The sequence below is a fragment of the Lactuca virosa genome, chromosome 9 (genome assembly GCF_052849685.1).
Source record: "Lactuca virosa cultivar CGN04683 chromosome 9, Lactuca_virosa_CGN04683_v6, whole genome shotgun sequence".
Lineage (NCBI taxonomy): Eukaryota > Viridiplantae > Streptophyta > Magnoliopsida > Asterales > Asteraceae > Lactuca > Lactuca virosa.
The window spans coordinates 171,375,899-171,398,590 of NC_136434.1; the positions used below are offsets into that span (position 1 = coordinate 171,375,899).

The 22,692-nt window shown below is 33.4% G+C and overlaps 1 protein-coding gene across 1 annotated transcript; it reads right to left on the bottom strand.

Moving 5' to 3' along the window:
• Window positions 1–11,214: 11,214 nt before the first annotated feature.
• Window positions 11,215–15,473, bottom strand: LOC145135661 (uncharacterized). The gene is made up of 12 exons (XM_079069915.1): window positions 15,046–15,473; window positions 14,648–14,757; window positions 14,298–14,367; window positions 14,081–14,222; window positions 13,854–13,991; window positions 13,602–13,741; window positions 13,196–13,243; window positions 12,760–12,870; window positions 12,481–12,662; window positions 12,194–12,315; window positions 12,011–12,087; window positions 11,215–11,612 (listed from the first exon to the last, which is right to left on the bottom strand). The coding sequence occupies exons 1-12, from the start codon at window positions 15,244–15,246 to the stop codon at window positions 11,493–11,495; spliced, it is 1,461 nt and encodes a 486-aa protein (XP_078926041.1). The 5' UTR covers window positions 15,247–15,473; the 3' UTR covers window positions 11,215–11,492.
• Between the last annotated feature and the right edge of the window lie 7,219 nt (window positions 15,474–22,692).

A 22,692-nucleotide genomic window follows, 5' to 3' on the forward strand; every position in this document is an offset into this window, starting at 1 on the left:
GAGACTTATCAGCAGATTTTGACACAAAGCAACGGCCCTTGACCTCTTCGTCTGAATCTTCCTCCAGCTTCGCATACATTGCCCCATGCGTAGGATTACGCATTTCCTCATCATCCAAGCCCGAAGACCAGATTTGATATGTGCCATCATTCTCCTGTTCACCTTGAGCCACCAAAGAGAGATTTTTCTCCTTTGTACGTACCTCTTCCAACCTCTCCACATAATATGCCTCATCCTTCACTTTATTCTTCTTCTCATCTTTCTTTCGAAGCATGCAATCATTTGCTAAATGATTGGCTCCATTACAATAGTGACAATCCATACCAGAATCTCCTTTCAATTTCTTCTCTTTCTTCTCCTCAGCACCCTTCACATCATTCTTCTCATACTTCTTCTTCTCATCCCCTGCACCTTTGTTCACGAAACTTCCTTTTCCTTCTCCTTGCTTCACCTTCGAATTAAACGGTTTCTTGAAAAACTTTTTGACCCTATTGTTAGAGTAAAAAGCAATTGCCTCGTCATCCGAATTCATTATGAACCCCTCTTCATCATCAGAATCATCTTTTTCGACAGTTTCCTTTTCAGTCACTTTTGAGACAAGTGCTAATGGACCTCCCAGACTGAGCTTCGACTCTTCTTCCATTTCATTTACTTCACTTTCGTGAGTTTTCAGTTGATTATACAAATCATTCAAAGAAGATGTGTCGAAACTCTGTTGATTTTTCACCATCATGCTAACACTTCTCCATTCTTTACGGAGTCCCATAACAAAAGTGAGATTGAATTCCATGGCAGACCTTGTGATTCCATAATGATTGCATTTGTATATCACCTCATTCAGCCTATCATAGTAACTTTCAATCGTTTCACCATCTTTTTGCTTGAAATCCTTCAATTCAATCAAACATTGCTTAACTGAATTGATTTTCGTCTTCTCGCTGCCCTGAAACTTTTCTTTGAGATTATTCCAGATTTCCTTTGCAGTTGTACAACTTCTGACATAGGTATACACCACTGGAGGCAATGCACCACGCAACTCCCTTATGCATCGTTTTTCAAGTTTCTTCATACGATCATTTTGATTTTCCACACTCGTAGTACTAGATGAAGATCCAATTGGTTGAAGGTTCGTTGGAAGAGTAACATTCCCAGAGATGCAAGTCCAAAGCTCTTCATTGATTCCATTCAAGTAATCCTGCATACGATCAGACCACTGATCATAGTATTCAGGTATGAGCATAGGAATCTTAGTTGAAGATCCTAGCAGATGAGAGTATGAAGTCATCGAGTTGAGATTGAAGTTCGCCATTGATGTACGGAATAAAATTTTTGAGAATTTATGAGAAATCAAAGAGAATTTGAGAGCAAATTGCTAAATTGAACAGAAAAACAAAGTAGAATACTCGATTCAACAAATCTGTTGCAGAATCGAATCACAACTCAAGATCTAGAAAGCTTTTTCACGTCAAAAGATGCAGAACTTTTTGAATCAAAATTTTGATTCAAAAACCTTTTGAAACAGAATGAAAATTAGATCTCAGATCATGATTCCTGCTCTGATACCAATTGAAGAATCGTGGAATCAAGTATTAATCGAAATCAGAGTTAAACAAATTCAGATTGAACAAATGATGTAAATAAGATCAGGTTTCTGCTCATTTATGCTTCCAACTTTTACAGAGAAAATAGACAGGTTCTATGAAGGACTCTTATATAACTCTAGTAAAGTTCTATATTTATAGGAACAGTGAAAGCATACAAAAAATACTAAGGCATTGACAATTAAGTTTCGTATAAAATACACCTTAGTAAATAAACTTTACAAAACATACGAAGGGTAAAATAAACTTCGACATATTACAACATACTTCGACCCTAACAGGGTTTACTCACAAAAATCGTTAAATGTTGTGAAGCCGAAATCCGTGAAACAAATTTGGGTTCCAAAGCAACAATCTCCAAAGGTTGCATTGAATTTGAAGTCAAAACCCAAAAGTGTTGGTGATTCTTTTGAAGATGTTCTTGGTTTGATGAAGAACATGAAGAACACGAAGAACGAGTTGTACATCTCGCATAGTGGGTGGTACAATGTTCAAATTGGAGATTTTCTCGTTCCAACAAAAGAACCAAGATCTTCTAAATTTGATTCGTTCGTTGAAAACGGAACTCGATTCCTCAAAAAGGTAACTCAAATTCTCAAATGGATTCCAAAACATCCATGATTTCGATTCGTATTTTTCGTTTTTCATTTTTGATCGATTTGTCTCATTGGATCTAATCCGTTTCAACCCCATTGATTGATCCAATTGTTTTTTTTAGATCAAGCCCAAAACAAACATTAATTTTGTTTCGATTAAATCTTGAGCCCAAACATTAAATCTGTTCATATGATTGGTTAGCCCAGTTATTAAATCAATTACTATTCATCAATCCAAGTTCAAGCCCAAAGTTGTTTTTTCGGCACTGTTCATTCCAAATTGAGCCCAACATTCATGAGCTTGATCGGTCTCCGATTGTTTATAATTCATTTGTATTGTTCGTGTATTTCATCTATTCATCTCTTGAGTTTCGATCGAATCCTCTTTGAATCAATCTTAGTTTTGTTCGACTGAATCTTTGAATCTTATTTTCTAATTCAAATCGAGTTTTGATTTGTAAATTGAGTCTTGCAGAAGAACGAATTGTTTTCGATGGGTTAATGAATAGTCAATTCAAGAAAGTCAAAATTGATTGTTTGGTTTTCGTTCAGTGAATGTTGATTCGAAATTGTGTTGTTTATAAGTTGAAATCGAGTTCAGGTTACATCGAAATGGTTTATGGTATTGAAAAACGAACTCGATTTGGGGTCAGCAGTTGATTTCGATTTTTGATTTTGGTTCAGAAAGTATCGATGTAGATGAGTCTAACCTAAGGTTGGAGTTAGTCGATTGGTGGTTGATAAATCGAATGGGTATATGGTTGTGTTTGATGAATTGAAAACGAATCTGGGAAAATTGGCTTTTGTGAAACATCGATGATGAACAGATGGTTTGATTTTAGACTTAGATGAAAGTCAACGTCCTTGAAATTGAAGTTTACTGGTTCGTTATTGGGAAGTCAATTGATAACGAATGTTTGGAATCGTGAAGAGTTCCTGTGATATCGAAGATTTTGGAATCAATGGCCTTTATTAACGAATTCTTTGAGATTGAGAATCTAAGGTCTGAGAAGGAATGGAGTCGATTTTGATTTCGTTGATCGGTTGTTTGAATGGAGACGAAGTGAAACTGAAATCGATACATACTTGCAAACTTGGGGTCGATGGTCACCTGTTGGATTTTGGGTTTGATATTGATTGGAATCAAAAACTTGATGTAGAGCATTGATATGTAGACATCGAAGGTTGTATACTAGTGTCAAAAATCGATTGTCTCCAGGTTGTTTGAAGGTTTGGGAACGAACTGAGAATAATGAAATCAGATATTTGTTCGTTAAATTTTGTATCAAGTTATTAAAAACGAAGCCTGTATTGGAGGTTAATAGCTTGATAACGAAGCTTTGGCGAATGAACTGAAGTAACGAAGCCTTGGATTGTTAATGAGTTTCAAAGGCTTTTGTGCGAATGAACGGAAGTCGATAGTCGAATATTTGGAGATTGGATTTTCGAAGGTTATGAGAATCGTGTGACTAACGAAAGGTTGGTTATTAACGAAGGTCTTTGGTTGTTTGGCTGACTGCTAATTTCGTTAGAATTGCTAATTTCGTTAGAATGGGGAAGAAAACAAACAGTTTCGATTTTGGTCCCTGCACTTTTAATGAAGTGGCACAAATGGTCCAATTTCGACATTTGGCTAGTTTTCGCAAGTTTGGCAGAGATAAGGCAGAATTTTCGAAAAGGGTACCTGAAGTTTTGAAAGTTTGGCTGTTTATACCCACTTTCGAAAATAGCTTCATAAAGCTGAGTAATTGAAGAATTTTCATTTCTGGTCCCTGCAGTTTATGCGAATTTACACTTTATGCCCAGTTTCGCAAATGGGGTAGAGTTTCACATATTTGGCTGTTTTTGGCGCAATGGGTCCCTGCAAGTTTCAGAAAGTGACAATTTCTACCCGGTTTTTGAAAAATCTTGCAACTTTTACCCAAAAAGTCAAAAATTTTCATAAATCGAGAATTTTTTTGTGGCTTTTTCGTTATTGTTTTTTCGTGCAAGATTTTTGGTGTTTCATTTTTGGCACACATCAAGGGGGAGTTTTGTAAAGTTCATTCCTCAAGCGCTTCTCACCCTTAATGGGTTTTATAATCATTTTTTGATTATAAAAAGGGGGAGAATGATGGGTATTCGAAGCGAATATTTCATTTGCGGATTTGAAGACCGGTGTTTACTTCGAGGGGGAGTTTGGTCTTGATCGCGCGTGCTCGTTGGAGATTGAAGTCGAACATCCAATCCTAACTTTGAGGGGGAGAATGTAAGGGTGCAAAGTCACTCTTGGATGTTATGAGGGCTTACTCCTTTGATTGTGCATAATGAGTTGTCTTTCCTTGATAAGAAAGTGAGTGACACTCATTTTATCTAATGAACATTTTGAGAGATTAGTTTAGAGAGAGAATATTTGCAAAACCCATTTTGTACTCTTTCTATGAAACTAATGAGAGCTTAAAAGAATTATTTAGATCTTGTGTTCATGTTCTTGATTTTACTTGATGATTCACTAAATTATTCTTAATTCCGCACATGCCATCATAATTAACACCACTTCAATCCCAGATCTATCTTTTGGATGAGAGTTGTACATCAGAAATCGAGTTATAGACTTGGACATTAGACGACTCGTCGAGTTGTTCTTGGAGCTCGGCGAGTCCGGGGCTTGAAGTCCCCAATCTGTTGTGGTTCGAAGGAGCCCAGTTGAGTGAAAGCAGGGACTTAGTCAAGTTCAGAGGAATGACTCGACGTATTAAGACATAGCCATAACCTGGAAGCCATGGGAATCGACGAGCGTAAGAACACACTCGGCGAGTCCAAGGCAACCTTCTTACCCACAAGAACAGACTCGACGAGTTGTTCATACAACTCGGCGAGTCGTAGACTAGACATGTTCATATGATGGAGGTGGACTCGACGAGTTGTTCATACAACTCGGCGAGTCGGATGAAGATTGACTCGATGTTATTAAAGAAGGAGAACTCGTCGAGTCTTTGTTAAACTCGGCGAGTAGAATCGGGTAGGGAGCAGAAGAGAAGATAAGGACTCGGCGAGTTGGCGGCCCAACTCGGCGAGTCAGGTCAACTGGAAGTTGACTTTGACCAGGAGTAAAATAGTCGCTTTACTCTAAGATTAGTTATCAGTTCTGACTAAGTGCCTTTGTGGAAATTATAGCCGGAGAGTTGCCGGAGCAGCTGTCAGACGTTTCCCGCTCAGTTTTTCAGCAATCAGCTTCACGAGGTGAGTTTCCTTCCAGTAGGAACGGGTCTACGGCCACAATGCCGACCCATTTAGATAGCAGTAAATCCGGATTGCGGTCCGATACTGGGGTGGTCCCGAGAAGTATTTCAGTATGCTTGATGTCTTTGTGATTCAGGCATGTCTATGTGTTATGTGTTCCGGACTGCGGTCCGATGCAGTATGCAGTAAATGTGTTATTATTATTATATGTTATGATTATGATATGCTATGTTCAGTCAGTTCCGGACTTCGGTCCGATGCAGTGGGCAAGGCCCTAGTTAGTTCCGGACTTCGATCCGATGCAGAGGGCAAGGCCCTAGTTAGTTCCGGACTTCGGTCCGATGCAGCGGGCAAGGCCCTAGTTAGTCCCGGACTTCGGTCTGATGCAGAGGGCAAGGCCCTATTCAGTTCCGGACTTCGGTCCGATGCAGGGAGCAAGGCCCTAGTCAGTTCCGGACTTCGGTCTGATGCAGTGGGCAAGGCCCAGTATGTGCTTTATATGATATTGTATGGTATGTGGTAATTTGGGGGAGTTCACTAAGCTTCGCGCTTACAGTTTCAGTTTTGGTTTCAAGTACTTCAGCTAGCAAGGGGAAGGGCTCGGGATGATGGCATGGCACACACCACAGTTTTAGCCTGGGAGTTAGACTCTGATATTTTGATATGATCTTGACATCAGTTTTGTTATAAGACATATTTTATGACATTTTGAGACACACGACTTCTGGTTTTCTTATATAATATTTGGATCTTATGGTTTTAGTAATGTTTTCAAAACGAAATTTTTGGCTTGCATTTTCGGGATGTGACAGAAACGAAGTTGTTGAAATTCAGATAATAAGGAACAGAGAGAGAGAGAGAGAGAGAGAGAGAGAGAGATTTATTAGAACACATATGATCAATTGCTCCTGACTTGATGATCCATAAGAAGTGTTGTAAAAATGATGAAGAGTTGTAAACATTTGATGCAAAATGTTTAAATGAGAAAGTGTTACCTTTAGCGTTCATAGATCCATCAATGATAGAAGAATTAACTTGGCTTGAAGGAACAAATGAATTGATGTTGTTATGGAGAAGTTGTAGGAGATGTTGATATTGTTCATGAAAGATGCTAGGAGTAGATATAGTTGTTGCATTTTGAACAATGGATTTGAAATCATTCTTTTTTGATTTGGTGAATTTGGAATTTCCAGGAAATCCATTAAGACGATAAGAATGATTGTACGTTTGTCAAAGTTTTCTTAAAAAAATAGAAAGCTTTAACAGAAGCATGCATGGGAATAGCATCAATGTTGATGTTACAAGGTTTGTTAATACCTCATTGTCTTTCTCTTTGAAGAATCAAGAAATAAACATTAGCAATGCTCGAAAATAGTTTCATCATGAGGATTTGGCCTCAAATGATATTATAGGAATTGTCTAGTCCCATTAAGAGTTTAATTAGGCGTTGTCTTCAAGATGCTTGTTGACTCATGATGCAGCAACACAAGAACACGAAGGAAAACCTTGAACCATGTGTAACTAGTAACTAGTCTGAAATTCGAGTTAATTTGGTAAAATATGAAGAAAAATATATGATCCTTGAGATAGAGAACACAATTATTGTTGTATTTGATAGATTAAGGCACCGTGAGCTTGCTCGTATCTCTGATTTAACTATGTCTAAAATTCATGTGTTGTTTCAAGGAACAAAAGACTATCAACAACGTTCTTGGTTAAAGAATTCAAGATCCAACTTTTCACAGTGGAATTAGCGTAATAGCAAGTAATAATCGGAAGATATGATAGATAGCAATATGATTGTCCCATCAATTTAGCAGCTAAAGAAATCGTCATCGATCTTTTCCAGGAAGTAAATCCAACGCTACTGAAGACGTTGGAAACAAGGACAAAAACTTGAATTATCAGAAGATCCAATGAAATAAGGGCTAGAAACATTGAGAGTTGTGGAATCATTTGAATCGAAGACATAATGGCAATTTTGTGAAGAAGATGAATGAAATGTGATGAAGAACGGATCAACAATACACTTATACCATGTTGTGGATTAAGCTTTGAAAGAAATGAGAAAGGTTTGAAAGAATAACATTCGTCGATTAAGAAGCAGAGTACAAAAGAACTATCTAATATATACATCAAATAACATTAGACGTGAACAACTAACTAACTAACAAAATATATATGCCACTAACCACCAACAGTAAACCTGTAATAGAATAAGAAAATGAAGCTAGCATATTTTTGCGAAATATAAAGATATATTTAAAAAAAAAAACCCTTTAAAATGATTATTGATTTAGAGAACAAAAATTTTGTCTCTTAGTTTATATACACTTGCACTTTCATATTAAAAAGTGAGATACTTTAACAAACTTTTTTACAAAAAATTCTTTTACAAAAAAATTATAATATAAGATACATAATAAACTTTGAAAACTTTTTGGGTCCCGTTTTAAACTTTATGAATAAATTATGTGTAGCTAAAAGCCTAAAAAGTTCTATTTCAATACATGTTTTGTCCGAAATAAGTGGTAAGTGAAAGATTAATCGTTGTCGACTGTATTAAACAAAAGATTTTATAGAGCGAACGATTATACGATCCTCGGAGACATTATGAGCAAGGTTGTCAAGACTCAAGATCGGGATCCTACCTAGGATCGTTTTTGGGTTTGCAAGATCGAGATCAGGATCCTAAGATCCCACAAAATAAAATATAATGTTAATTTATTATTTTTAATCATGAAAAATATTTCAAACATTCAATTTTTCGTTCAAAAGTTATAAAAACTTCAAAATATTAGTCATAAGTCACAATACTAAATGATAAATAGTAAATTGATAAAAGTTAAAAGACATAAAGTGGTAAAAAAAATTCATTTGCAAAAAAAAAAAAAAAAAAAAAAAAAAAAAAAAAATCAAGGTAAGGTAGGATCGGATCTCGATCCTATGATCCTACCTGCGATCCTACCCCAAATACGATCCTTTTACGATCCGGATCGTTTTTCATACCTAGGATCGTACGATCCTACGATCAGGATCGCGATTTTGACAACCATGATTATGAGAACTTAATAGAGAAAAAAAATCAATATATGTTTAAATAAACCCTAAACAATCAACCATACATGATTAATGAAATAAATTTATTAACTCATTTAAACAACTGGTTATCCTATCGTCACACGTAGACAAAATAAAAAAAACATATCAAAACATTTTCATACAAAAAGCAATTACATAGTTCTAATTATTTTTATTAATCAATTATTTTCAAATTACCATCAAGCCCATGAGTCATAAATAAACACCATAATTTTATTCTTAAATTCCAATCACAAGTTGAATACTGTGTTGCTTATAATCTTCCTATTATAATAAAAGAATATTTTTTGAATACACATATCAGTCTAATATAACCCTATTTATTATTTTGGCAAGTGTCATTCTAATACATGACTTGCTTTTTTCCTTTTTAAAAACCATTAATTACTTTTAGGTATAAGTTACATAAAAAACTAATACGTTACATAAAAGTAAATGCCCTATGGCTGTCTTTTGCATGCAAAAATTATAAGATACATGTAATCTTCAACAATTGCAATAAATCAAGAGGAAATCTCGTCCAAATTTGAATTGGTTTACCTACGCGTTTTCTCTACATCATATGTACATGAAATCGCACTGTATGCTGGAGTAACTGAACTACAAATCCATCTACAACGAAGCTAGGACTATATATAATAGATTTAAACTCACATGATTGGATTTCAGATCAAAGATTTTCTTTTGATTCGATTTAAGGTCAAAGCATGGCTAATCAATTTCACTAAGAAACCCCTAATTTCAGCCACACCACCACTCACCGATGTCATCATGATGACGTTTACCATCACTGAACCTCTCCATTTGCGTATCTGATGTTTTTTTTTTTTTTGAAGTCTCATTTTGGAGATATGACGAAGGCTACTGAGGAAACAAAAAGGTGTTTCTATATAATCGACTTTTTTTCTAATTTTTCCTTCATCCATGGCTAAAATTAACTTCTCGCGTTATGCTAAGTTTCTTCAATATACATTAGTTAACTTCTTGTGGATATTTTTTTATTATTCTTAATTTCTTATGTGCATTTTGCAATTGGTTATGATGTAGTAGAGCTTCTATGCCACGTCTTTTTTCCCATGTTTAGATATTTGGTTAGATGACATGTCAAAGCCAGTCTTTGAATGTTGCTCCAACTGTTACAATGCTTGTAGCTGTCAAAGTGCACCTTACTAGTGCAATTATATAGATTTAGGACTTATGGTGTTCAATAGAAGTCATGCGATATTGATGTTAAGACGAATCATATAAATATGTAAATTAAAACTGTTTCAAAATAATTGATTAATTATTATGATGTTGAACTATCAATATTCGTTTAATTTTTGTAATGACAATTCACTAAAATAATTAACGAATTTTGTAACTTAAGTATCACAAGTCAAATATTAACAATTCAATAAAATCATATGACCATTTTGGATAATGACAATTCACTAAAATCACAGAGCCATTTTGTAAGTTGAGTATCACAAGTCAAATATTGAGTTATTTATATGAATCGGTGATGAAATACAAAATGACAATCGCATTTTTGTGTTTGTATTGTGGGTAATGACAATTCACTAAAATCACAAGGCCATTTTGTAACTATCAATATTCGTTTAATTTGTGAAACGTGGTTTCCACAGGCTATAACCTAACTTGTATTATTATTATTATTATTATTATTATTATTATTTAAATCTTATTTGGTGAGTAAACTTGATGTCATTAAATTACCAAATCTCCATATTTATTAAATTCAGTCATTTTAAAAACAAATATTTAGTTAATTGTAATATTATCTTTAATCTAAAGTGATACTTTATTACTTTATACATAATTAAATTAAAAGCAAGTTGAGTTTCCATTGTGACACTTGGATTAATTGAACCCCAATTCCCCAAAATTCTCCTAGAATTTGTGTCTCCATCAAAACAACTATGTTGCAATCAACATATGTTACCATCCCCATCATCTAATATTTAAATTTCATGGCTTATAATATTTTAATAATATTTGGCACATCACAAAATAAAATATTAAACAAATATTTAATGGCTTTCATAGCAATCATTTTTAAGTTGAATTGGTAAAATCATAAATGTTCATTCGAAAAATAAAGACCACATTTGGTAATTCGCATTTAATGTGCTCATTTCGAAAAATAAATAAACAAATAACTTGATTTGGATTTGCCATTTTTATGTGACTAATTTTTGTTAAAAGTGCAACCCCCACATTTTGTTACAAATATCCATCTATTCGGTTTTTAAGAAGGGTATAATCGTCATTTCAGTCACATTTTGGTAAGATTTTTGCAAACTACCACAAGCATTTATTATTCAAGTTTGGTTTGCCTCTTTGAAACGGAATGAAGATCATATATATTTGGGTTTAATGCAAAAAAATGAAAAATCTACCCAATAATATATCATCAAAAATCACTTTGTATTTGTATGACATTTTTATTTCTCTCATTTTTTTATCTTATCAAGACATTATACATTGAAAAATTTAATGAATTATATCACTCTACTTTCAAAAAAAACTATAAATCACTGAAAGTATGTTGCTATTTCTTGTATTCAACCCTAAATTGTAATTACTTATGAAAACCTAGGAGATGCGATAATTATAAAAACCAGTTTCATCCTTTTAACTAACATCATGATTTTACAAATCAACTACTCTTTAGAAATATAAAAAAAAAATGACAGAAACACCCATCAGCATCTCCTTTCATCAACCAGGAAGTCAGTTTGATATAACTTGATGTCCTAATGACATCATGATTCTACAAAGCCACAAATTATTTAGAATTACATCAACATATATTATATTATATATTTCTTCACATACAACATTTTACAAGGTTTACAAAGTTTAGACCAATCTGGAGATAACAAGTGTGTTGAAGTAGTAAAGAAGTTTCTTCGTATGTGTAAGCTTTAAATTGAGGGTATTTTTGTAACTTTACTCAGACATATGTCTACTTTTTGTCATCTGTCTTTGCTCTCTTCCACACAATGACAGTGCCACTGTAGTCCGAGGAGGCCAAAAAATTCTCACCATGATTCCAGGCAACCCCGATAACTGGACATCCATGTCCCTGTAATCATAATAAAAAAAAAAAAAAAAATGAATCTTTTAACATTATTAAAGAAATAATTTGTAGTTATATATAGTCAAGGGACTATTATCGTCATATTTGCATTTATGTTTGGTTTATATGTTTTTCCTTCACAGTAATGTAAAGGAGAAAACATATATACCTGTAACACAAATGCATACATGACAATAATAGTCCCTAGACTATATATATATATATATATATATATATATATATATATATATATATAAGTACAAAAGTTAACTGCAAAGGAATCTTTTTGCAAAAATCGTCCTTATGACAGGGTTTTGATCCCCAAAACTACACTGTTAGCGTAAATCTGTTAAATCCTTAAAAGGGCAAATTGGTAATTTTACAGGATCAATGAAAAAAAAAACCTGTAACTTGTTAACGCATGCATGCTTTGGTCGAGTTAAGTCATAGAAGTAAACAGACGCATCTTCACTTCCAGCAACTTCACAATCAAAATTTAAAATGCATCTTTATCTCAGTAAATATTTGAGCATATGATTTTTGGGTTAAAATTAAGAATGATAATTAATTACAATTTACAAACAAACCTATAAATTCTCCTTTTTCAAGAGAAAGCAAAGGGCAAAAAGAAGCACGGATGCTATGAATTCGTTGAGCCAGTTTTAGTGAGCATAGTAATGTCAAATACCCTTGTAATTCCAAAGAAACACTGCAACAACAACAAACAATTTACTTTCTACAACTTTTTTTCAAGATGATGATGAGAAGGGCATTTACGTCTTTTTGCAACTTTTGTCTCATTGACACCAGTAGACAGTAGACATAGTGGATAGTGGACAGTGGGTGAAATAAATATAAATATAAATATAAATACCTGAAGAAAGACAAAGTTCCATCTCTTGAAAAAGAGAGCAAAACAGGGCCACGTGTCATGAGAGAGAAAGTTCTATATTGGATAGTAGTGATTTCAGATTTACTCTTGCTACTATTTCTAGCACGATGGGACCTAGATAAGGTACCTTGATGGGAGTTAACAGTTACTGTATATAGATACCCCTGAAAAATAAAATCAAAAATCAACAATTTGTAAGGGTTTTAATTTTTAGATTAATTAGAGTTTACAAAAATGGAAAATTTAGTTTGACATGCTCACGTGTGCATCCCCACAAAAAATAAATTGCCCAGTATTGTCATAATCCATGGCAGTAACCTTGCTGTCCACAACTATTTTATCTGTTAATCTTCCTGTGCTAAAATTGAATACCTGACACAAGAATTATATTTAAAAAAAAAAAAAAAAAAAAAAAAAAAAATGTGACTTTAAAATGTACAAAGCAAAATAGAATTTCACAAAAAGAAAAGAATTGATGATGAGACAACTTATACATGTATATACTAAATGATTAAATGATTAAATGATTAAATGATTAATGAATGTTGTTTTAAACAACCAACTATCTGAAATGTTTACTTTAGTCCCTCACTTAGGTTTTCAGTTTATTTATGTGATTTTTTTAAGTAGAAATATTGATAACAGAGAAAAAGTAAAATTAAAAAAAGCCACATCAGCAAGTGAATTTTTTTATTACCGAAATTTCTCTGTTTGCATTGCCAACTGAAAGGAAGTTATTATTCACCTGCAATTGGGAAAAAAAAAAAAGATAATCAATTTATACTCACTAAATCACTATATTCCTACAGGGAAGCTTAAATTACAAAATTTAGTTTGATTATTTTTTACAGAAGGGTACTTTTATATAAAAGACAAGTAGAAGTTACAAATTTTGATAAGCACTTACAGGAGAAAAATTACTAATATAATATGCAATATTAATAAAAAAATTACTACTTTCATTTCTTACTATTATAGCATTGTACATAGAAAATTCTACCCAATTATAACAATGTCTAAAAATACAAAGTAATCTTCAATTCTATTTCTTGCATTTAACCCTAAAGTAAAACTTATAGATGTCTGTGTATAAGTGCACTTACAGGGTGAAATCGGATACATAGCTGAGGGGCAACTCCGTAAATTACTCGAATGCAAAGGCCCTTTGGTATATCCCACACTCTCACAGTTTTATCCAGTGAAGATGATGCAATGTAATGATTGTTCATTGTGAAGTCAAAATCTGAAGTCAACATGATCATAATTAACAGCAATAATCAATATGTTATGATATTTGGCAATAAAAGAAGTAGCATTAAAGAAAAGACTAAAGAGCAAATACCATTTATTCCGACCTGTGACATCTTTTGAGTGACCAATTAACTTCTTCATTACTGAAGGTGATTCAGAAACAGTACAAACTGTCAAAGTTCCATCAGTTGCTCCAAATGCAAGTAAATCAGAGCTCATATTCCCAAACTTTATAACAGTAACTGGAGAAATATTATAAAAAAAATCAATGTTACGATGATAAAACAAGGATTGGGGAATGGGGACAGATTGATCTTGGAAAATTAATTACCCATGGATTTGCATTCATCAAATATGCAATGCATTCCCACAAAAGAATATGCTGGTTCAGTTTTTTTACGTGAATGATCAGTTTCACTTAAATTTGATCTTATACTGTTTGTGCGACTCACTGTTTGGCTTTCACTTGGATCCTGTAAAACAATTCAAAAGATGTAGTATAATAATCAAAAGGTGTTTATGTATGAAAATAAAGAAATGAAGCATACCCTGCTAAAACTCCAGCTGTCTATGTCATGTGTAATTGAGGCTGGACCTGAAGATGGTGCCCAATGCCCACTGATGAATCAACCAGTAAATTAACCTGATGTCAGAATTATATCAAATCAAGATTCACATTACACTCTACATATAGTTGCACATTCATGATTAATGTACTACTTGAAGCTTGTGTGTCTGCATTGATCTAACCACATTAAATTCCTGAAAGAACTTGTGTAATTATGGATGTTTGCAAGTAATAATTCTGGCGTGTAAGTTCATATAGTGAATCCAATAATGAGAATTTATGAAATTTGAAGCTGAAGCAAGTAGAACATCAAGTAAAAATGGCAATCACCTGGTTCCAGGACTACTCAGGTGGCTTGGTGATTGCAACTTCATTCGATTCTCCAATCTGGTAATAAAATTGCGATAACCCACATAGCCTTTGCCATTGCATCTCCAATCCTACAAACCACAATCATAACAGTTTATGTTGCTGCTTAAACATAATATTTGCCGATTTGGGAACTCCATTTGTAAGTCCTAGTTAGGATGTTTCTCTCCATTCTCTAATGAGGTTTGATTTCAAGGCGCACTATGTCTTTTAAAACATATTCACTCGACAATTGCTATAGCAATTTACACACACTAATTTTCCGTCAATGTGTATCAATTACAATCAGGAGAAAACAACTTCGATTTTAACTACATTTCAGTATAGAAAAAGTAAAATTGAGCAGAGTGTAATAGTACCTTTCGCTGAAGAACACCGGATCGAGCCTTGCGAGATAGTAGAAGACGGCGGGTCCCGATGTAATTAGGATCGGAGTTCGCGGAACAAGGCTGAAGCATGCAGCTAAAGAATTCTGGATCTGCAGTAACATCCTCTTTTTCCTTCTGCTTTTTCTCTGGATCGTCATTGTCAGAAGAACATTTTTCCATCATCTGATTCATCGTTCTAAACTACTTCTGAAGAATCCTTCATTACAAAAAAAAATCAACTTTTTCTCTGAATATCGATGAAAATTTCTAGGTTATGTAGATCGGTGATCAGGAATTTATAGGTTTATTAAATTTTAATTTACAAATCAAAGTGCATCTGCATCTGAATTCGAGTTTTTCAAGAACAAAATTGTTCAAGACTTCGCGTGAAAATTGAAAATGGTCGTACACCATGTGCATCTCTTCGAGCTCCGTTGACGTGAGCCGAGCCATCTGCGTGTCACCCTATATTTACATTTCAAGCCCCTCATATTCTAAATAAATGCATATAAGTCCTTGTATTTAAAGTTTTGAAAACAAAACCTAATTAGAGATGTTCACTGTTAAAAACTTAAAATAAAGCAAAGGGGGTGTTCGAAATCTCAAAATATTATTAAAAATAAACTTTTAATTCTAAATTGAAGAAATCAGGGTCATTGATTGCATTTCAATCCTATATTTTCCACATGTGGATTATTGATCGACATCATCTTTGTCAACCCCTTTATTTTTGTCCACAAATTTTATAAAACATATATTACGTTTTAAATTAGGAAGTCTATTAACGACAATTAAAATCTCACCAAAAATAAAATGAATTAAATTAGTAATTGTATTAATGACAATTAAATCTCACCAAAAATAAAATGAATTAAGTTAGGAATTTTATTAATGACAATTAAATCTAACCAAAAATAAAATGAAAAAATGCCCCGCCCCATCCCTCATTATCAGTACCTCTATCCTCTCTCCCTTTTTTCTTTACATAATTTATCTAACCTAAGTTTTGTAGTGGGGAAGAAAATAGGGGAAAAAGAAATAAAATATATGTGGGCTTCGATCGGTGTAGATCAGTCTTGTATTCGATCATCATGAAAGAAGGAGGAATGATATAGAGATAAATTTCTTTGTATTCTACTTTAATTTGATCGTAGTTTAGATCGATTTTGGGTACGTTTTAGATTATGTTTCTTTTAGAGTAAATTACACGAATGGTCCCTGTGGTTTGGGGTAATTTGCGCGTTTGGTCCCTAACTTATTTTTTTAACTCGGAAGGTCCCTACTGTTTTTTTTGTTACGCGTTTGGTCCCTACTATTTGTTTTTGTTACACGCTTGGTCCCTGTCTTACCTAAAAAGACTATTATTTAAATAGGGAAAATGGTGGGGTAGGTAAGGTGAGGTGAGGGGGTGGGGTTGGAGGTGTGTTTCTTTAAATAAATTAAAAAATCAAGCGTAAAATAGTCTTTTTAGGTAAGACAGAGACCAAACGCGTAACAAAAACAAACAGTAGGGACCTTCCGAGTTAAAAAATTAAGTTAGGGACCAAACGTGTAAATTACCATAAACCATAGGGACCATTCGTGTAACTTACTCTTTCTTTTATTCTGTTTCAACTATGAAGTTCCAATCTATAAAACCTTTCAATTTAAGTTTAAATCCATAATAGTTACATTTTCTGAATTTGCTTCGATTTTTGTTCTTATAATCTGTATTGTTGATTTTGATTTTTTAAGTTATAGGTATCTGGAGAGCAAAAGGATGGACACAGCAGCACCGCTACCTCTCATCCATTGTTTCGATTTGGAAGATATGTCCACTAGGTAGTGAATTTGTATATGTCGATTTTCTTTTTTATTTTTACATTTTTTTTATATGCATTTAGTCAATGATTTTTTTGTGGCTTACCAGGTCATGAATGGAAGATATACTTGAGTCAATATCTATAATGTTTTACCCATTCGATCCCTTCCTGGATTTGGAGATGGAATTTAAAGTCTTATACCAGTGAGTGATCCACATACTCTACAACTTAGCAAAACTCAGTGGTGATATGTGTTTTGATTTATTGTAAAAAACATCTTTTAAAGATACAAATTGGGCTCTCAGAACTAAGTTATTCACATATCCTTTTTTAATATTATAAAAAAACATCTTTTAGACTCAATACCAAAGAAAAGACAAAGTTTAGTATACCATGTAAATAGATTACATCGATAAATCTTATTGGAAAATGTTTGGGATTGATTAATTTTGGTTAATTAGCAGGTTTTTTTTGGTTAACTTGCGTTGTCTGGGCATGCCGAGAAGCATAGTAAGAACCTTTCACAACCTTATTCTTTCGTTTAACTGGTTTGAATCTTCTTATTGAGTTTACTTTCTCAATGATAAATGGGTACACCATACACTCTTGAAAATAGGGTTGGGAACATTATGAGTATCAAAGTTTTCTCAGCAATAAGAGAAGATATTAGTATAAAAGTTGCAATATAAACCAATTTTAATTACATAATAATAACTAAACAAAGATATGTGAAGGATTATCTTTATAATTTAAATTGCAATATGGTGTTAATCTAATTATGATGTTCTTTCGTCTCCATTTGCATGTTTCTAGCTTGTTTGTAGTATTGTCTATAAAATATTGTTGTTATATTTGAAAGTTCATTTTCCCCTTTTCATCTTTTTATGTGTATATTTTAATCTTTCATGTTTTTTAGAGTATTTGAGGGACCGTTTCACTTGGGAGTGGGGTAAAGTCAAGGGTCCTAAAACTGGAAGGTAGTTGTATTTAGAGCCACTTAAATATTGAAGGTTTTTGTTGGCATTAATTTCAATAATCATATGTACCTTAGATGAGATATCATAAGTATAGTTTATTTTTATAACGTTTTTTGTATTTTTATTAAATGTTATACAGGTGATGTCTACAAGGTGTTGGTATTTTTTTGGCAAGTTATTACGCTATCTAACACTCCAATAATCTATAATATATGTATAAGATGGTGACAATTATTATTTTTTATTGCAGCTTCTCTTTATATTGATTATCCAATGTGGTCTGAGTTCTGGAATGCTGCCACCGAGAGGATTCCACATTGTGGGAGTTGAAATTCATTACAGAATGAGGCATGATTTATATGTCTTATTGGGTATTGATGGAAATGTTTAATTCTTACTCATGTAGATCGATAAGTATTTTACAATATGCTCTTTTAACCTTATATTAGGATAAGTTCTGGAAAAAATTGCTTTTAGTATTGAACTTTGAAAAAAAAGTTCATATATAGCATCGTACTCTTAAAAAAATGACTTTTTTGGATTACTTTTAGTTGATATGGAAAGTTACATTTTTTGTATATTGAAGATCATTTAAAGGATTGTTTTTTAGAAGAAAAAAATATTCATTAATAACATTAAACTTTGCAAAAAAATTCATTAATAGCATCATAGTTTCAAAAAAAGACTTTTTCGTATTCTTTTTGGCTAATCTAGAAAAGTTTTATTTTTATGTACATTAGAGCTCATTAATAGGATTTTTTTGAAAACATTTTGTTAATAGAAAGTGCATTTTCATTTTCTTTCGCATATAGACCATTTATGTAAAAAACATTTCAAATATGGACATGTACTTTTGTTCACAAGTGAACCATTTATGTAACATATAAATTTAAATGTTAATTAGTAGGTCATTAATATGACAATTTTCTAGGGAATTTTTTTTAGTATTAAAATTTGCAAAAAAAAAAAAGTTCATTAACGGCATTGTACTTTAAAAAAAATATTATTTTGGATTATTTTTAGATGATACTGAAACATTTCATGTTTTCCTACGTTGAATTTCATTTGTAGGACAGTGTTCTGGAAGCGAATTTCATTAATAGCGTTGAACTTTGCAAAAAATATTCATTAAAAGCATATTACTTTTAAAAATGACAAAACTTCAAAAATGATCCCTGTGGTTTCCGAAAATATCAAGTTTAGTCCCTAAGTTCAAAAAACCTCACAGATGGTTCCTGTGGTTTCAAAAGTTTTAACAAATGGTCCTTTTCACTAACTCCGTTAGCTTTTAGCCGTTAAGTGAAGGGCATTTCTGTCATTTCACTACCACAGGGACCATTTATGAAGTTTTTGCCTTATTTAAAAAAAAAAGAAAAAAAATATAATTATTTAATATTAAAGGGTCCCACCCTCTCTCTCTCTCTCTCTTGTACGTCTTCTTCCTAAACAGATCAAGATTCAAATTCCAAATCAAATTTCCACAAGCTTGATTTCATCTGGGTTTTGAATCTCGTTATCAATCAAACCTCAAATTCCAAATCAGATAAGGATTCAAAGCTCTGTTTCGTGTTTTAATTGAATTGAAATATCTCTATTTCTTTTCCCTACTCCAGTTGAGCCTAATCTGCATCTTTATCGGACAAAGAAGACTCCCATTATTCCAATTCGAGCTCCAGCTTTTCCGATTCACCCTTTTCCCTTTCTCTTCTTCCACGAACAATCACCACCACCATTTATATGTTATCTCCGACCAACAGCTACCCTCCCCTGCCCCCATTTAATATGTCTTCTCCGACATATCAGAAAGAAAAGATGCACGAATGGGAAAAAACGATTCCGAACAAAATTCACTCAAGATCAGAAAGAAAAGATGCACGAATTAGCTGAACGAGTCGGATGGAAGATGCAGAAGCGAGACGAAGACTTAATAATCGGATTCTGCAACGAAATTGGGGTCGATAAAGGGGTTTTCAAAGTCTGGATGCATAACAACAAGATGACGTTCGGCGTCAAGAAAGATTCCGGCAACCACAACAACGACAATGGATCTCCCGGCGGTGGAATTGATTTCTTAACAAATAGAAATAACCACCACGAACAATCGAAATGTCTTCCTTCGTATGTTTGCAGATTTCTGAGTAGATTTCAGGGGGATAAGCGATTTATTGGTGATAGATTTGGGTTTTGGTTTGTTGATTATTGATTTGTGTTCTCTTAGGGTTGAGAATCGGGAATGAGGGTTGCGATTTCAAGGAAGGAAGACCGATCAGGAGAGAGAGAGAGAGAGAGAGAGAGAGAGGGTGGGACCCTTTAATATTAAATAATTAAATTTTTTTTCTTTTTTTTTAAATAAGGCAAAAACTTCATAAATGGTCCCTGTGGTAGTGAAATAACAGAAATGCCCTTCACTTAACGGCCAAAAGCTAACGGAGTTAGCGAAAAGGACCATTTGTTAAAAGTTTTGAAACCACAGGGACCATCTGTGAGGTTTTTTGAACTTAGGGACTAAACTTGATATTTTCGGAAACCACAGGGACCATTTTTGAAGTTTTGTCTTTAAAAAACTAACTTTTTTTGGAATTCTTTAACTGCAAGTAGGTTTCTTGAATGCCTACCTTGATGAACATATGTGGAGAAATCTTTTTGGAAAAGGATAAAATCCTGATATGACAACCCGAACAAGAAAAAGAATTACCCAGTTTTGACTAACCCAATTTATTCAAAATCTTTATTCATTTTAGTAGCTTACACACCATTTAGATGCTCTCAAAATAGCATATGAAATAACTTATATAATAATGCTAAAATGTTATTTGACATGTTTTGTACTTTCTAATGATCATTACCAGGAAACCTTTGAAGGATTTTTTTACCAGAAAGAATATGATCAATATACAAAACGATGTTGCATATTCATAACCTAATGTTCTTAATTTACTGTAATAAGGTCTTCCTGTAATAGTTGATTGGCCCTACCCAACTATCTCATGCAAGGTAATGGATTTATGTTGTTCTAAATATGTTAAAATGCTTCACTTAGGTGTTACTCAGCACATGGTCTACGGACTATCCACATTGATTTCATGATTGAGAAGACACATCACATCGACCAAGATCAGACCATCAACCATATTAGTGACCCCCACCGAGATTAGCAATGTAATTTGAGTAATCATCCAAAACAGGCAATGAACTTTGAACTGTAGTAAATCTAAAATCAATTCCTAAATTGTACATCAAACTTGTAACATTAAACCTTGAACATTTTCAATTAATGTTATCGAGTTGATATGCATTTGATTATTTAGGTATATCGTAAATTGTTTAGCTTCCCCTGTTGAATTATGGAGTGAATGCAAAGTTTTACGTTTAACCGTAAACATGAGGCTTTAGTTTGGTTGTCTAACTAATGATTTGGATGAGACAAAAGCATTTGATGAGTGGATTCTTAAAAATAGTGAAGGTAATATTTGTGGCCCTAATGATGGTGAAGCTGAAGTTGAATTTCCAGAAGACGTTGTTGTTCGCTCTACAGGTGACCATATTCATTCAATTGTATCCATCATTTATCCATCATTTGAAAACCATCTTAATGATCCATCATATTTTCAAGATAAAGCTATTTTGGTACCTATAAATGAAGAATTCTATGCTACTAATGACTACATTTTAGGATTGATGAAAGATGAAGGGAAAACATATATGAGTTCAAATTCTTTATGTGAGATAGAGTTACCAGATTTTTTTGAGGAATTAATCTACTCTTCAGTTGTGTTGAATGGTTTTAAGGCATATAGAATTTCCAACCATAAACTTACACTAAAAATAGGTGTTCCAAACATGTTACATCGTAATATCGATCAAACCAAAGGACTATGCAATGGTACTAGATTACATATTGTTAGGATTGGAAGACATGTCATTGAAGTCTGAATCATATATGCTAGATTCTTCAACAAGACTACTTATATGCCTTGCAGGAAGTTAACTCCGTCTAATAAAAGAATCTCATTCCGTTTTTAGCGGAGGCAATTCCCCATAGTTGTTTATTTTGTTATGGTCATTAACAAAAATCAATAACAATAATTATCAAATTTTGGATTATACTTGCGTAGACCCGTCTTCACTAATTGTCAGTTATATGTTTTCTGTTTCTCGCGTCACAAGTGTCATAACCAGGAATTTTGATACCTTGTAAAACCCTTAACAAAGATAACATTGTAGTTAAAACTTGGAAAACATGTATGATGCTTGTTCAATGATCACAAAATTCCATCAAATACTCTACACAAACATTCAAGTAGTCAACAAAGGTTGGAAACCTTCAAAATCCCGGTTCAAGTCCATTTTGGACTAGGATTTTCTTATTGGGCCTAATGGACCAATAAACTTCCAATTTGACTATTTTGGGCTTAGAACTCTTATATGGGCTCTAATTGGACCCACTTTCTTTTATTTTAACATTTTGGGCCATAATGGGCCTAGAATGAAATAAGATACTCTTATTGGGCCATAACAAATTTAATTAGCCCTAAAGGGCCATAAAACTCATACTTTGATTAATATTGGGCCGAAAATCATCAAAATGGGCCCATAATATGGACTCAAGAACACAAAGGCCCAAACTATTCTTTTCTTCTCCCTTTCTCGGCCCAAGAGGATAACAAAAAAATGGAAAACTAGTGAAATAAGGAGGGTTAGCCACCTCCTTATTACATTTTGGTCTTCCATGCACCATCACATACTTCCATGCACACCATCATTTCACTTCTCTCTCTCCCTCTCTTCTTATCTTCGGCCGAGAGGACACACACACACACACATAATTCATTCCAACTCTTTCCAAATTCTCTCAAGAA

Bases quoted from the DNA above. Each gene is read 5' to 3' on its own strand.
- LOC145135661 (XM_079069915.1), bottom strand. From the start codon at position 15,246: ATGAATCAGATGATGGAAAAATGTTCTTCTGACAATGACGATCCAGAG. The intron at 14,368-14,647 runs GTGATTGCCATT...TTGATTCATCAG, and splicing joins CTGAGTAGTCCTGGAACCAG to TGGGCATTGGGCACCATCTT. The intron at 13,992-14,080 runs GTAATTAATTTT...ATATTTCTCCAG, and splicing joins TGATGAATGCAAATCCATGG to TTACTGTTATAAAGTTTGGG.